The following is a 15,311-nucleotide window of genomic DNA, read 5'->3' as shown; positions in this document are numbered from 1 at the left end:
GCAGGGGTCCCAAATGGCTTGCAGGGACAGTAACGGGCAAGGAAGAAAACAGGCTACTGGTAGTACAAATGGACAATGGCAAAACCTGCCGGAGGCATGTCGACCAAGTCAAAAGCAGATTTACCAACAACACTGCGGAACCAGAGGAAGACTACAATGTGGAACTCGAACACACCTGGTGGACAGACAGAGGGAACAACCTGAGGAAAGGACAATCCCAACAGACAGCCCAGGCAAGACACCAACAATCACACCAATCAAAACAGACAGCCCAGGCGAGATACCAGCAACCACACCCAAAGAAAAACAGACACCAAGGCAAACAACTGAACCACAACTCAGACGCTCCACGCGAGAGCGTAGACCACCTGAGAGACTGAACCTATAAAGACAATAAGACCTTGGGGGAGGGTGGTGTCATGTATCTTACATTATTATATATAACTGGATCCTAACATGCTATACATTACTGTAATAAGATATGACCTGTAATCACCAGCATACCTTACCACCAGGGGTGCACTTGCAAGAGACAGGTATATAAGGAGAGGTCTCAGGCAAGTGCAGCATTCCAGAGCTGTGAAATAAAGGTGCAGGTCCAGAGTGACCTTGACTTCACTACATGCCTCGTGTGAATCTGTACTGAGGGGACAGGACTTTACAAAAACCTTTCATAATTTTAAAGACCTCTATTAAGTCACCCCCTCAGCCTTCTTTTTCCAAGAGAAAAGAGGCCCAGTCTGTGGAGTGGAGGAGAAGCTGGTAGCGGCTTTCTTGTGTGTCTTAATTATTTTAATTGGAACTATGAGTATTGCTGATACCTCTGTGGGCTGGTTGGGAGGGGTTACTAGGCCTGATTGGAGGAGGAAGCTAATCTAACATAAGGTGACACGTTAACTGATCGAGATTGCTTTCCGGGTTATGCCACTACAATGGATGTTAAATTTTCCTCAGGGTTGGGGAGAGTAACTCAGATGACGTCAACAGCGTTCACGGCTTAAATAAAAGTAGTTAAAGAAAGAGCTCAGTTGATGAAGGCAATGCCATCTGGACCGGAAGGTCCTCGGTTCGATTCCACGCTGTTATGTATGCATGTCAATGATGTACTGTAACACTAGACTTGAATGTACCTTCACCCTGTATATACCATACCTGTACACCAGAGGGTGCTGCTGCCGGAGACCTAAGGGTCACCTGTACACTGCAGATAACCCAGTATAAAAGAGAGCTCACCTCTTGGTATCCTCACTCTAGGTGCTGCAATAAAGGACTATATCTGAACAGTTCAAGTGCCATACCCCTACCTCGTTGAGTCATTAAGAGAGTGTTTGCATATACAATACACGCTGTGCTCAGTTAGTTATTCTCACAGTGAGGGACAGAAAAATGGCCCCAAAAAATAGAGGGACGCCAAACATCAGAATCTCTTTAAAAATAAAACAGTTACGAATATTTCCTTTTATTTTCACCAGGGGTGCAGTCGTAACTAAACAATTGGTCTCAGGGACCCTGGGTTGGGGAGGTGAAAATCAGCCCCGGTTCGTGCTCCTGATCGCGATCCAATAACCACTGCGGGAACATATACGCGTCTGGGTATTGGGCGGAGACTGGGTGGGTCTTGGTATCATCCCTTCCCCCCCGCAACCCAATCCCCCACCTCACATCAAATCAACCGCTGACACACACTGCATGGGCTCAGCCATGAAGAATGGTCACCTGAGTGAGGTAATGAAGGAATCCTGCTCCCTGCTGATTCCCAACAACAGTCAACACCCTCGGAGAAGGAGAGGCTGAAATTGGTGAAAATATATATATATTTTTTTTTAAACAGTTTTAAAGAGATTCTGATGTTTCGAGTCTGACTAGTTTTGGCCACTTCTCCGTTCTCACTCTCTGACAAGATTAACATCTTGCGGAGATAGAGTTCGACTGGCACCGTGTCCTGTGCTACCTCACGTAAATAGCCGTTGCTCATAATCAACCTCTGCAAGTGTCTGTGGATATTTCTCCAAGGGGACATCACAACTGATCTTGATCATGTTCCCATGCAACATCCACAAGGCACGATTCGATCAGATAATCTCAGGCAGCAAACAGGAACGGGAACATAAGCTGATGTTCTCCACTCTAACAGAGGCCAGCTGTGGCACTCTGACCACCTGAGATCAGCTAACTTAGCAAAAGTCATAGAATGATAGAATTGTACAGCACAGAAGGAGGCCATTCGGCCCATCGAGTCTGCACTGGCTTTTTCAAAGAGTGTTCCAGTTCCCCGGCTCTTCCCCCAAATCCCTTTTGTTCTCCTTCAAATATTTACCCAATTCCCCTTTGAAGGCTACTATTGAATCTGTATCCACCACCCTATCAGGCAGCTCGTACCAAATCCTAATCACGCGTTGCGTAAAAAAGTTTTTCTTCCTGTTTTCTCTGGTTCTTTTGCCATCACCTTAAATGTGGACCCTCTGGTTACCGACCCGTCAGCCACTGGAAACAGTTTCTGTTCATTTATTCGATCTAAACCCTTCGTTTTAAACACTTCTATCAAATCTCCTCTTAGCCTTCTCTGCTCTGAGGCGAACATTCCCAGCTTCTCCAGTCGATCCATGTAACTGAAGTCCCTCATCCTTGGAACAATTCCAGTAAATCCCTTCTGTACCCTCTTCAAGGCCTGGACATCCTTACTAAAGTGTGGCGCCCAGAATAGGACACAATACTCTAACTGGGACCAAACTTGTGCTCTACTTCAGAGACGCTTTCATTAGAGAACAAATAAAAATGCTGGAATAATGAGCATCGAATTTAAGCTACTGAGGTAACAAATTTGTATTCACAAATATGTGGACACAGAATTCCAAGTATAATCCCAAAAAGAACAGAATGTGATGACCAGGAGTGAGTTTAAAACATACGAGGCTCAGACAACTGCACAGACATTGTTGGGAGGAGGTCGGGAACAAAACTAATACAACACAAAAGGAAGTGGTCATTAAAGCTTAATATCTGTGTTGAGGTCCGGGAAGGAGTGGTGGAAATTCATTCTTGAGGAGTGGGAGAGCTACACCAGCAGTCAATTACATTTCAAACAAAACACGTCATCCGTTTATTCATTCTCATCTCTGGGGCTTTCAAACGGCAGTAGTTAGATATGCACAGAACCCAAAAAAATAATAACTTAACAGAACGTTAAGCAACATTAAGTAGTGCGAATCTGTGTAACTTTGATTAGTAAATGAAAGAACCTCTGAAGTAATCTGGTCATTGGATGAGTTCGCAGGAGAGGTAATTGATAATTAGGAAAAAATATTCAACATAAGTCAACTCCATTGTGAAGAATGTAAAATCTAATCTTACAAAAAAATCTGGAATCACATGGAAACATCTTTTAGAGAAACGACAGTAAACATTTTCTCAAACGCTTGGGTGTCTAAGTTTATAAATCGGAACAGAAACATCTGCGTGGTCAGGCGTTAAGCTCCTATATATACCTCTTCCCCTGTATATACCTCTTCCACTGGTGGAGAAGAAAAGGCTCAAGTGTGGAGTACAATGGAATGAATAATACAGTGAAGGCCAACCAGCACTTTTGTCATCACTTTGATTTCTTTTGGTTCCCCCAAGTGCCGAGCACCATTCCCCAGGACACTGCAGTACCAGGTAGGAGGTGAATGAGAGGAATGTAGCTGTGTAATATCTACTAATGCCTTCTATGCATCTCCCCCAACACTCTCCCCACCCCGTCTCTTTAACGCCTGGCTGAGATTGGGAGCTTGTCACATGGGGGGATCTTGTGTCTGGTCATTCAGTGGCCAACCATGCTGGTACACCAGTCTGGTGATCTGTCACGCCCCCTGCAGAACCTCCACTTTTCAAGAGTTTCTCTAATTGCTGTAGTGAATCGGGAGAGAACCAATTTGAAATATCAATACAGACCAGATAGGTTGGCTTGAAAAGATCAACTCCGATCATTTTATTGTTGGACTTGTTTTGGAGGTTCACTGCCTTCCATAACTAGATGGTAGGAAGCTGAAGGCCAGGAGTTCTGGGACCCTGTAGTCGCCTGCAGGGACTCGCCTCGAGGGAGAGGTCGAGAGCTGCTGGCTCTATCACAGGGTTGGCACCAACAGCCTTTCCCGCTAACTCCAGGGTCCCAATGGTTTGGAAAGCTCTACACAAGCTTCGATTTCCACAGCTCTAGGAAAGAGGAAGTGCCTTTTGGATAAATGGGGACTTAAGACCAGTGAGCCCCTTCTGCACCACCAGGGGTTTCGACATATACCACCACCGGACAGCCAGACACCTGATGCATACCCACAAATAGCCTGGCAGGATTAAGCCATATACCCACCACCGGACTTGAGGCATAGCCACAAATAGCATGGCAAGATTCAGACGTGTACCCACCACCAGACTGCCAGACATCTGATGCATACCTGCCCTGCCAAGATTCAGATATGTACCCACCACCAGGCACCTAATGCGTACCCACCAATGGCCTGGCAAGATTGAGATACATAACTGGACTGGCAGAGTTCAGCATTGATTGCAAAAGCACATCCAACACAAGATTCCGACACACAAATGCCTTGCCCCAAAGAGCTTGGGAGCAATTTGGATTATTATCTGCAACGAGACTGACGGGGATCGGGCCTCTCCTTCCCTTTCCTTTCCCCAGACAGCCGACGCGTTTCAGATACAAATCCACCACCACCAGAAGGAGAGGGGAAACAGACCCTTTGTCATAAACACCCACGACTGCAATTCAAAATAAAGGTAATATAAATATCCTTACCTGATCGGGATGGAGAAAAGCATTCGGTATAATACCGACTGCCACAGGTGAACATTTATCTCAAATGTGTAACATTAAACCCCCCTCCCCCCGCCCGCCCCTCTTAAAAGACCATTTCAATCTTTATTTTGTGTATAACTATACGAAGGAGGCCAATTTGGAAAATTAAATAAATCTGGAATGAAAAGCTAGCATCATTAATGGTGACTGTAAAACTACCGAAATGTCGTAAAAACCCATCCATCCGTTCAGTAACGGCCTGCAGGGAAGGAAATCTGCCGCCCTTACCTGGTCTGGCCTATAGGTGACTCCAGACCCACAGCAATGTGGTTGGCAATTAACTGCCCTCTGAAATGGCCTAACAAGCCTCACCACCACCTTCTCAAGGGGCAATTAGGGATGGGCAATAAATGCTGGCCTTGCCGGCGACGCCCACATCCCGTGAACAAATATCTTTTTTTTGGGGGACAGTGGGCTTGAAATTCGGCACCGCCCACTTTGAGGCGATGATGCCGTCAGGGCGCTACCTTTAGCGCCGGGTGATGCCTACCGCCTCAAAGTGGGATATTCGGTGTTATCGCCCCCAAGAGGAGAGTGGAACGCTAAGGGAAATGTTGCACAATCCTCTTGAGGCGCTAAAGGCCCATCGTGTGGCGGTAGCGCGGTAACGCTTCTCGAGGATACCGGCATCCTAGCGCCTAAAGAGCAGGCGAGGTTGACCATGTGATACCTGCAGAACAACGGAAGAGAGGCGACCCACAGCCTTCCACAGGTAAGAGATGTAAGTAATTGTTAAAAACGTGACTCTCAACACTTACCCTCTTCATTGCCAGCGATATGGCCCCGGGATCCTCTGCGCATCGTCTGATTCCCCCGGTCGGGAGCAGCGCCCAGCGCTATGGCAGGCGAAAGCGGTCAATTTCGGAAATGCGTCGCAAAGGGGGCATTGTACACTCTAGGCGTCACCAGTGGGAGGCGCTAGAGTGCGCAGCGCTAAATGGCAGCACCGCCGCTAGACCACCAGTGAGGTTCGCGGCACGCGCTAGGGGCGGGAGGCCTCTCAGCGTCCCTCTCTGGCACTAATGGTGGAACTAAACAACCAAATTCCCCGCCCCCCCCAACCCCGCCACCCCCCAGGTTCTACACTTATGCTTGAGCGCAAGACATTCATTTAAAATATGTAGAACTGAAACGCCCCGAAATAATTGCTGGATAAAAGGAGCAATCTATTCCATTCTGTTAAAAAAAAGATTTGTTGAATTCAGCTTCGGGATCTTTTTGATGAGAATTTTACGATGTTTGAAACGAGAAACCTTATTTAGATCAGAAGTCTCTGTGCTCAGTAACATATTGTATGCAGGTGGCGAACCAGCCATTTATGATTATGGAGCGATTGCTTTTACAACCCGAAGTGCTAAGACTATTTAATCGTGCACCATGCACTTGTTATTTTTATAATCTCCCAGTGAAGCTGCTGCAGGATTTCCTCATTCTCCATTACTGGGGGCAGGGCTGCAGCTCGCTTGGCATCACTGAGACATGCCACCCTGTGCCCTTGATAATGCCAACCCGCAGGGAGCTCAGCTGGTCGTGGCTTGTTGCCACCACGCCTGTTGTCCGAGGAGCTGTGTGAGGTCTTGCGTCCTGCACCGGGCATCACATCACAGCAGCACATCTCTCAGGCTCCAAGTGGACAAGAGATCCGCTGATCACAAGCTTCTTTATTGGCCTCGACTGCGGCTTGGAGGGTGCGACAGGCATAAAATAATGATTCAACTCGTCCCCAATCCCAAAATCAAATTCAAAGGGAATGAGGGATAATAAGCCATTGGGCCCAATTGTATTTCTGATGTTAGCGAGTTTGACCCACTCTGCTTGCAGTGTTGCAGACCCAACACTGCTCCTCAGTCACCATCAGTCAGATATCCATGCAAGGCCATGGCAGAAGCCACTTTCTGACAGCACAGGGGTTGACAGTAGTTGGATTTACAGTGCCAAAAGTCAGCCTTTTAGAAAACTTTGAGCAAGCACGTTCTTCTTAGGAGGTGGGACATTGGTGGTGGAGAATATGATCCCAATTAATCCCAATCCCTTTGGGCATCCGTTCTCGAACAGTAATACTGAAAATAGGAGCCCACAGGGGTGAAATTGCCCCTTTTTTTAGACCCGTTAGCACCTCTAGGGGGCGCTAATCTCAACCGGTGATGACATCATCAGCGTGCGTGGCGACACCTCACCCCCCCATACGGCGATCCCTCACCCCCCACGCTGTGACCCCTCACCCCACACGCGGTGACCCCTCACCCCCCACGCGGTGACCCCTCACCCCCCACGTGGCGACCCCTCACCCCCCACGCGGCGACACCTCACCCCCCCATACGGCGACCCCTCAGCCCCCACGTGGCGACCTCTCACCCCCCACACGGCGACCCCTCACCCCCCACGCGCCGACCTCTCACCCCCCCCCCCCCCCACGGGGGAAATAACCCTGCAGGCGGCGAGGCTGGCGGACATCTGCTCTCGGGGCGGTGTTTAAAGGGGAGGGAGCCAGCACCCCGGGTCGCTGCCAGTTTTTGTCGTCCGACTCGCGGGACCGAGCGCGGTCCGGGCCACCATCGTGCAGCACGGCGCTCCGTCTTGGTTGCAGGGCCGCTGGCCCGGTCGCACGCTGCCCCGGTGACCCAGCGGAGGCCGTCAGAGGCCTTGCAGAGTGCGCAGCGGCCCTCCGCTTTAAGCGAAGGGGTGGGGCATTGAAACGCATCAGCGCTACGTGCAGCATTCGCGTAGCGCCTGACTCCCCGCCCCAGTAGCATGCCGGGAACTGCCCCCAAGGGAAGTGGAGCACAGGAGATTGTGCTCCCCTGAGGGGCGGTAAGAGGCAATTTTGCGGCAACGGCGGGACTTCCACGCCAGGCGCTAAACGTCCCGGCCTCAGAGGGTTAGCGCCTCTAATCAAGAGGCAGGGCAATTTTGTCCCCCCCCATATCTGTACACTGTCTGAGGCGGCGATAGGAAGCAGAGGGAATCGTCCGGGTGTTAGATTCATACTCATTTTGCCGTGGATAGGCATCAACGTCTCCTGGTCTTTGGAGGGGGAGGGAAACAAAAACACAACCAATGCCTGACAAACTTAGGGCAGGCATACATAGGCCCTGGCAATATGGTGAATATGTAGCAGATATCTGGCAGTCCATTTATTTACTGGGGCCCAATGTTCCCTTTAAATTGCCTCTGTTGTGAGTGGCCTGCCTATTTCAATGCGTGGTCTCTTTAAATCTCTGCGCATGCGTGATATTTACAATAGGAAAGCATGTGAGCGGCTTGCGCAGGACCTTGCCGATTATTGCGTGGCCACACACAAGCGCAGCTTAGAGGGAACATTGGTGGGTCGGGGTTTGAGAGGCAACTATGTAAAATTTAACTGACCCGAGTTACCATAGTGCTTCAATTTGACAAACACTTCAACCGGTTACGTCTCGAGATGCAAAAAAACAGATTCAACCACTCAGTGGATTACCTGGCTGAGTGATAACGTTATTGGAAACAGGCAAGTCAAACACAAGTAGTATTTACGTTAAAAAGAAAAGAAATAAACAGCATAACAGAAAGCCCAAACACATAACACAAATGGAATAAACCAGGGTTACAGGGACTCAACGTACAAACACAGCCATGCAACAGAAACTCCAAGGGGGATACACGTAAAAAACAGCTCCAGCATCAGCACCAGACACAGCCATGCCTCCATCTACTGCTCTAATCCTCGTATGGCTGCGCTAGCGCGTCCAAAAGCATCATCGCCTTCACAGGAAGTGCTGTTGGCTGCCTTCTTACAGAACGCAGCGATTTCAGGAGTTTACAAAGACAGTCGAAGAGCAGACCTTGGGATATTATGCTCCTTTACAGTGTCAGCCAGTGGCTAGCACACTCGTCTCTGAGTCAGAAGGTTGTGGGCTCAAGTCCCACTTCAGGAGCTCCAGCATGAAAAATCTAGGCTGACACTCCCAGTGCAGGGCTGAAGGAGCGCTGCACTGTCGGAGGTGCCGTCTTTCGGGTGAAACGTTAAACCGAGGCCCTGTCTGCTCTCGCAGGTGGATGTAAAAGATCCCATGGAACTATTTCGAAGAAGAGCAGGGGAGTTATCCCCGGTGTCCTGGCCAATATTTATCCCTCAATCAATGTAACAAAAACAGATTATCTGGTCATTATCACATTGCTGTTTGTGGGAGCTTGCTGTGCACAGATTGGCTGCCGCGTTTCCCACGTTACAACAATGACCACACTCCAAAAGTGCTTCATTGGCTGTAAAGCGCTTTGAAACGTCCGATGGTCGTGAAAGGCGCTATATAAATGCAAGTCTTTCTTTCTTTCTTTTGTCAGCCTGCACTATTGACTGACTGCCCGACTGCACTGGATTCATGCTAATTCAATTCCATAATCTGCTGGCTTTTTCCTTCCTAATCCTCGTCACTGAGTGCTGATGAATGATGACAGCTCTCAAACTGCAAGCTATCTTAATTGGTGTTCCGATGTTCTGTTGCTGTGCAGAATGAGTGTTTGTGTCGAGTGCTATGTTGATACATTAACGTTGGAAAGTTGGAAAATAAGTTGTTTTATAAAATGTCACTTTGCATCAACTTGCTCTTTATTGAAAAGGAAAGTTGCGATTGTACGACAGACAAGAACTGTAGCCAGCTATCATGGCTGAGGCCAGAAGCCACAATTGGCAGCTGTGGGGAAGACATTGCATGGCTGGAAATTACTACCACATGGCCTTATCTCCTGGGCAGGGAGTCTGAGCGTTCTGACAGCCCATTCTCTCAACACTAGGCTCCAAATGAAACCCCAAATATTGGCCAAACACAACATATCATCAATCTTCTTCTGCTAATAGGGAAATGAGGCTGAAAACAAAGGATGCTGACTCTCACATAGTGTTTCCCAGCTATACAAGCACTGATGCACGTCTCAGTGACTTGAGGTCTTAAAAACATGAACTCCAATCGTAAATTAAGAACTGTTTCATGGAATTTTATCTCCACCGGGCAGTTCGTGTGCTGATGAAAGAGCCGAGTTTCAATTAGGGTGAGGTCGAAAATCCGAGGGAGGCCACAAAGACAAATGTTTAGCAGAAGCAACAAGCAATGGCTATCTACAAGCAGAATGCCTGCCCAGGCGAGCAAGCTGTCGACAGAGACTGTAAAGCAAGCCAAAAGCATTTAGGAGCTGAAGGGCTGGGACCGGAGACCTTCAGAGTTTTTTTGGGGGGGAGGGGGGGGGTGGTGGTGTGGGAAGAGAAGGGAGGGTCAGGGGGATTTGACTGGAGATCAGGGCCAAGCTTTATAGACCACACAGTATCACAGAACTGAACACTGGTGACAGACAAGACTCTGGCAAGTACTCATGGAGTGATTTCCATGGAAGAGTCACATGGATTTTTAATGAAACATGGAAAATACAAGCTGCGTGCAGGAAATACAGCAGATGAAAATATCAGAGCAATGGAAGGACTGACTACAAGGCCAGAATAAATATTTTTTAAACTAGGAGACCTTGAAATAAATCATTTTGGTTGACACGAGGTAAATATGAAAATTAAGACACTGATGTTGTGAGTTTTTTTTTGGTGAAAGCTAAAAACAAGGTAGCAGGAACAGTCTGGCTGCCCATGTTGTTTGCCCTCAGCCTTTTCCATGGGTTAAATAAAACCACAGGGTTCCTTGTTCGAGGCACTCCCTGACCAAAAATAAAAAAAAGAGTTAATAAACGTGAACGTGACATGTGCCCTCTTCTCCAACCACAGTGTGCCAATCCTAGCGACCACAGCACAAGCTAAACGATCGAATCTCGATGGGCGACTGGCCACCATGAAAGAGGAGGGAGCCCAGAGGTCACACAGAAGCACACCTTGTCCGGTTTAACTTACTTTCTGCCTCGAGTCGCATTAAAAGTCCCTCCGTATTTCTTCCGGTTAAGGATGAGAGCAGCAATTTCTGGTACGTAGCGAGCAAACATTGCCTACATGCATGAAACAGAAAAAGAAAATGGCATGCAGAGAGTGTTCTACTGCAACAGAGGCAGCAGAGCCTCATTGAATACTTACTTTCTTCCATTAACCGCACTATAGGTACCACCATATTTCTTGCGGTTTCCTATTAATTCTATGATTTCAGGGACGTAGCTTGCAAACATGGCCTAAGAAGAAGATAGAAGACAGAAGAGTAGACTAAAAAGAGAGGCCAAAGAGAGGGGGGAGGATGCTGTGTTCTAGGGTTCAGAAGATGTTCTTAAGATCTGAAACTGTAAAAGAATTAGATCTGTGAAGAAAATCTCAGCTGTGCTGAAACTAGAACTCACAAAGCAAAAAGGGCTCAGCTATTTTACGAAGGAAGAGTTGATTTTTTTTTTTTGGGGGGAGGGCCCGGAAAAAAAAAAGTCGAAAAAGAAATTGGAGCTCTTCGAGATTAGGCGACGAGAGCCTCTCACCGACTCGAGAGAGGTCTCCATAACAGTGCAGCAAAAGCAACTCGTGAACTACGTCCGCTAAAAGAACAAATGAGGCAGAGGGCTCAGGAGAGCTGGCGCCAGTTTAGTTTGTGAGTTTTAGGAAATTTATCAATGAAAATGATTGGACCCAAATCATAATGTTTTTTTTTGAAGAAAAACAAAAAAAAGGTAAAAACAAAACAGTCAGAGCTGATCACGTAACAGCCAAACAAGTTCAAAAAGTTCGCTTACAGGCTTCAACATTGAAGGAAATAAAATTGCAAAAGTAGTCAAGAGAAAATTTCTATCTGCCATGTTTCATGCAACAAACACTTGCCTGTGGCAGGCTGCAGCTCAGAGCTGTAGCTGGATGAATATTTTGGGATCCACCTAGATTCACTTGGGGATTCACAGTCACTATGGCGGCTCTATAACAAGCAAGCTCTCGCTTGCAAATTTCAAGTTCAAAATTTGAAGTTTCGGACGTCCATACCTCGAGCTGACAAGGGAGCTAAGCTGTACATGAAAGAGACTGCAAGATCTTCTTAACATACACTGAGTTCCAAACTTGGTGTGTTTGTTTCATCTCATGAACATGGTTAGCTAGAAATTATATTCTGAAATGAATTTCCAGCTCAGACGAATTCAACTGAAATCCAGTAGCAGTTACGATCGAAATAAAAATAGATTAAGATTCTGCTGAGTATCTTAATTGGGGAAAGAGCGGGGGAGGGGGTCTAACTGGATTGCTCTTCGAACGAGCCGGCGCAGATTCGATGGGCCAAATGGCCTCCTTCTGTGCTGTACTGTTCTATGATCTCTATTGGCTGCTGCAAAGTACAAATGGAGAGGGGAGATGGATTGGTCATTTATTTTAAATCCCTCTTTTGAAGCAACTGGTTGCTTGCTGAGTAGGCTGGTGACTACCCTGTATGTTCTCGGTTTTCCATATGTCTCCAGTACTTCAAAAGTACTTCGTTGGCTGTAAAGCGCTTTGAGACGTCTGGTGGTTGTGAAAGGCGCTATATAAAGGCAAGTCTCTTTCTTTCATGTGAGCCTTTAGAGTGAGTATTGGCAGTCTGTCCCACCATGGAGCGTTACAGCCAGTCCCCATTCTGTACTCATCTGTCCTTTTCATTGGGGTCACTGCATGTGGATCACTGGTAGAAACTCGAGCTGGTGACCCCTCTCCCTCGCCCAGAGGAATTGAGGCTAATTGGGGTACCATTGCCACAGTTCTGGATCCAATCAGCACCGACCAAACCCGAGACCAACTTGGCCTGCCTGGCTCAGACCCACCTGAAGGGTCATTTCACTATCTGAGCCATCGAATGGTGTGGGAGGAGGTCGAAGTATTTATCAGCGCTGGCTGTGGGATAAACCATAATTATGGATTTGAATTTTCTCTTTTGGCCTCGAACAGCAAGGCGAGGACATCAAGTCAATCATGATTTTAGGCCCATTTTGACAGAGAAGTATTTGGACACCGTGTCCTTTTAAGCATTTTTATTGAAGAGTCCAATTAAAAGTGGACGCAGATGAGGAATAAGCATGACTTATTTCACAGAAGCTGAGTGACTGCATTGAATATATTGCAGTGGGCGTATGTATGACAAGAGCTGCTGATATTAAAGCAGTATGTTAAGAGGACCTGTACCAGGAATGGTCACCTTGACAGATTTGAATGCAGTTAAAATAAAACCAGTGAGCCTCTTAGTTGGTCCTTGAAGGTTTTGGCTTCCATAGCCTGGACCATGTCTGTGGCCTACACCAGTCAATGAATGCTGACTCTCATCTCTGCGCTATTTTAAAAAGAGTATCAAAATAATTTTTAAAGAACAGAACGTCTGTGATAAAAGCCTTCGGCCGCTAATGTCGCCACTTTCTAGCTTCACATTGGCGACGGTTACAAATGAATTTGATTTTCTGTCATCCAGGGGTACAAACTCTGCAGTGCACCTATAGCCACGTGTTTGTTAGCAGTTGGAAAGGGTCACAGAGGGATAGGATCCTAAAACCGCACTACAGATCTAAAATAGCACTTGATCAAAAGGAAAAAAATCGCACAGAAGGGATTACGGTTGGTAGCATTTGTACAAAATTATTGCACAAAACACAATGGCTTAAAACAACAACCGATCACATGAAGCAAGACAAATGGTGCTTTCGACATTATCTACGTCACTGAAAGTTTTTCATAGAACTGGTTTTAAAATGAGTAACAAGCTAAAATTCCACTAATTTTCACCAGCTCATTTTAACACACAGAATATTAAAGTACACATTTTGATTATATGATCCCACTTACAAAGTAAATTCCAGCTGCATTCCCGAACAATCTCAGCTTTTTACTCGTCGTGTTTAAAGGCAACTCTACCCCGGTTTGAAAAAGAAAAGCCAATGTGTGAGGAGCTGAGTGGTGCCATGTGGGAATAGGCTTTGAATCCAGCCCAAAAACAGGAGGCCGGAGTCACTTGACCCTCTCTGCTCTAGGCAGAACGGATTTGTGCCAACTTCAACGCCATCTGAGAGGTGATCTTAGAGAAATGTATCAGATTCTGAGGAGGCTTGACAGGGTAGATGCAGAGAGAATGTTTCCCCTCCTGGGGGGGGGTCTAGCACTTGGGAGCATAGTTTCAGAATAAGGGGTCGCCCATTTAAAATGGAAATGAGGAGGAATTTCTTCGCTCAGAGGGTCGTGAATCTTTGGAATTCCTTACCCCAGAGGCTGGGTCATTGGATATATTTAAGGCAGAGATAAACAGATTTTTGAATGATAAGGGAGTGGAGTTGAGGCCAAGATCAGATCAGCTACAATCTTATTAAATGGCGGAGCAGACTCGAGGGGCCAGATGGATGACTCCTGCTCCTATTTCTTACGTTCTTATTTGAACAAAATGGCCCGTAAGTCAGGACAAAGAGGCGTGACAGTTGTCCGCCTTATTTAGGCCACAAAGACAGCAGTCGTGTGGGAAAATGGAGGCATTCCGAGTGGCTCCTCTCTCAAGTTTCGAGTTGCGGCATTGTCAAAACGATATGGTCTTCTCAATAAAGTCATTTCCATATTTCACGAAAATAAAGACACGATCAAAAACAGGGAAGAAAATTAGTGATGGCTTTGGAAGCTTTCCATAGTGCGTGCATCAATTTAGTTGAAGTAAAATTTACATTTATACCTAACTTTTATGATTTTAATTACTTAAAAATGAGCAGCATAAGCAGATGATGAGCTGTGGGATATGATTTACACCCCTCTCAGCTGGTAACCATAACTCAACTTGCAATTGTTCGCTGTGTGTTGTCAGACCATTCTACTCCAGGAAATACATCGTATTTCACAACTCAACACACATCTTTGATTTATGTTACACCTGGCTATGCTATAGCTAAGCTTGGAATGCTTAATGACAATCTAGGGTGCTTAAAGTGGAAAATGATCAATTGCCAGCACTGATATTTACCCTCCTTATCGAACATTAAAATTCACCATTATTTTTTATACCCAAGTTGTAAATGTTCATAATTGACTCTCCGATAAAATCCGCAGTCAGCTCCTCTGAGCCTCTTACTGATGGGCTGTGTCGGTATCCAGCTGACTCGTACAGGCAATAGCATAACCAAATCTTCTAGGTCAGAAACTGTGACAAAAACTGTGCGGGAAGCTGCACAGGCCACTGGATAATGTATAAGTGATTGTTTACTCAGTGACTGGAGTTGAGTTGAGGTAGAAGATCAGCCATGATTTTACTGAATGGCGGAGCAGGCTCGAGCGGCCGAATGGCCTACTCCTGCCCTGTAATGTATGCACCTGTGAGAATGCTCACAGCTTGGTAGAGCTGATGAGCTGTGAGTGGCTTAGCCAGTCATGTGATGATCACAAGACTCAATAAAACCCCAGCCAGTTGGGTTCGGGGGATCCACGATGAGGCAGGTGGTTGAGAGCCTGGTAGATGAACTGGTAATGTGTATTAACCTTTTGCTAATAAACCAACTAGTTCTTAACAGCAATGTGTTGCTACGAATTCTTAAGCAAAAA

The 15,311-nt window shown here is 46.7% G+C and overlaps 1 protein-coding gene across 6 annotated transcripts in view; it reads right to left on the bottom strand.

Annotated features, from left to right (window-relative positions):
- kcnma1a (potassium large conductance calcium-activated channel, subfamily M, alpha member 1a) overlaps positions 1-15,311 on the bottom strand; it is a 1,078,477-nt gene that overhangs the window by 307,018 nt on the left and 756,148 nt on the right. For all 6 annotated transcript variants that reach the window (XR_011588354.1, XM_070865680.1, XM_070865679.1 and 3 more), the window contains exon 9: positions 10,893-10,984. Coding sequence is in view for 5 of the 6 variants with exons in the window: in XM_070865680.1 (XP_070721781.1) it covers positions 10,893-10,984 (92 nt within the window). In the remaining variant the exon portion in view is untranslated. The remainder of the gene's footprint in view (positions 1-10,892; positions 10,985-15,311) is intronic.

The sequence above is a fragment of the Pristiophorus japonicus genome, chromosome 22 (genome assembly GCF_044704955.1).
Source record: "Pristiophorus japonicus isolate sPriJap1 chromosome 22, sPriJap1.hap1, whole genome shotgun sequence".
Taxonomy (NCBI): domain Eukaryota; kingdom Metazoa; phylum Chordata; class Chondrichthyes; family Pristiophoridae; genus Pristiophorus; species Pristiophorus japonicus.
The sequence above is the reverse complement of the archived record's forward strand: the minus strand, read 5'-3'. Positions and strand labels throughout refer to the sequence as shown.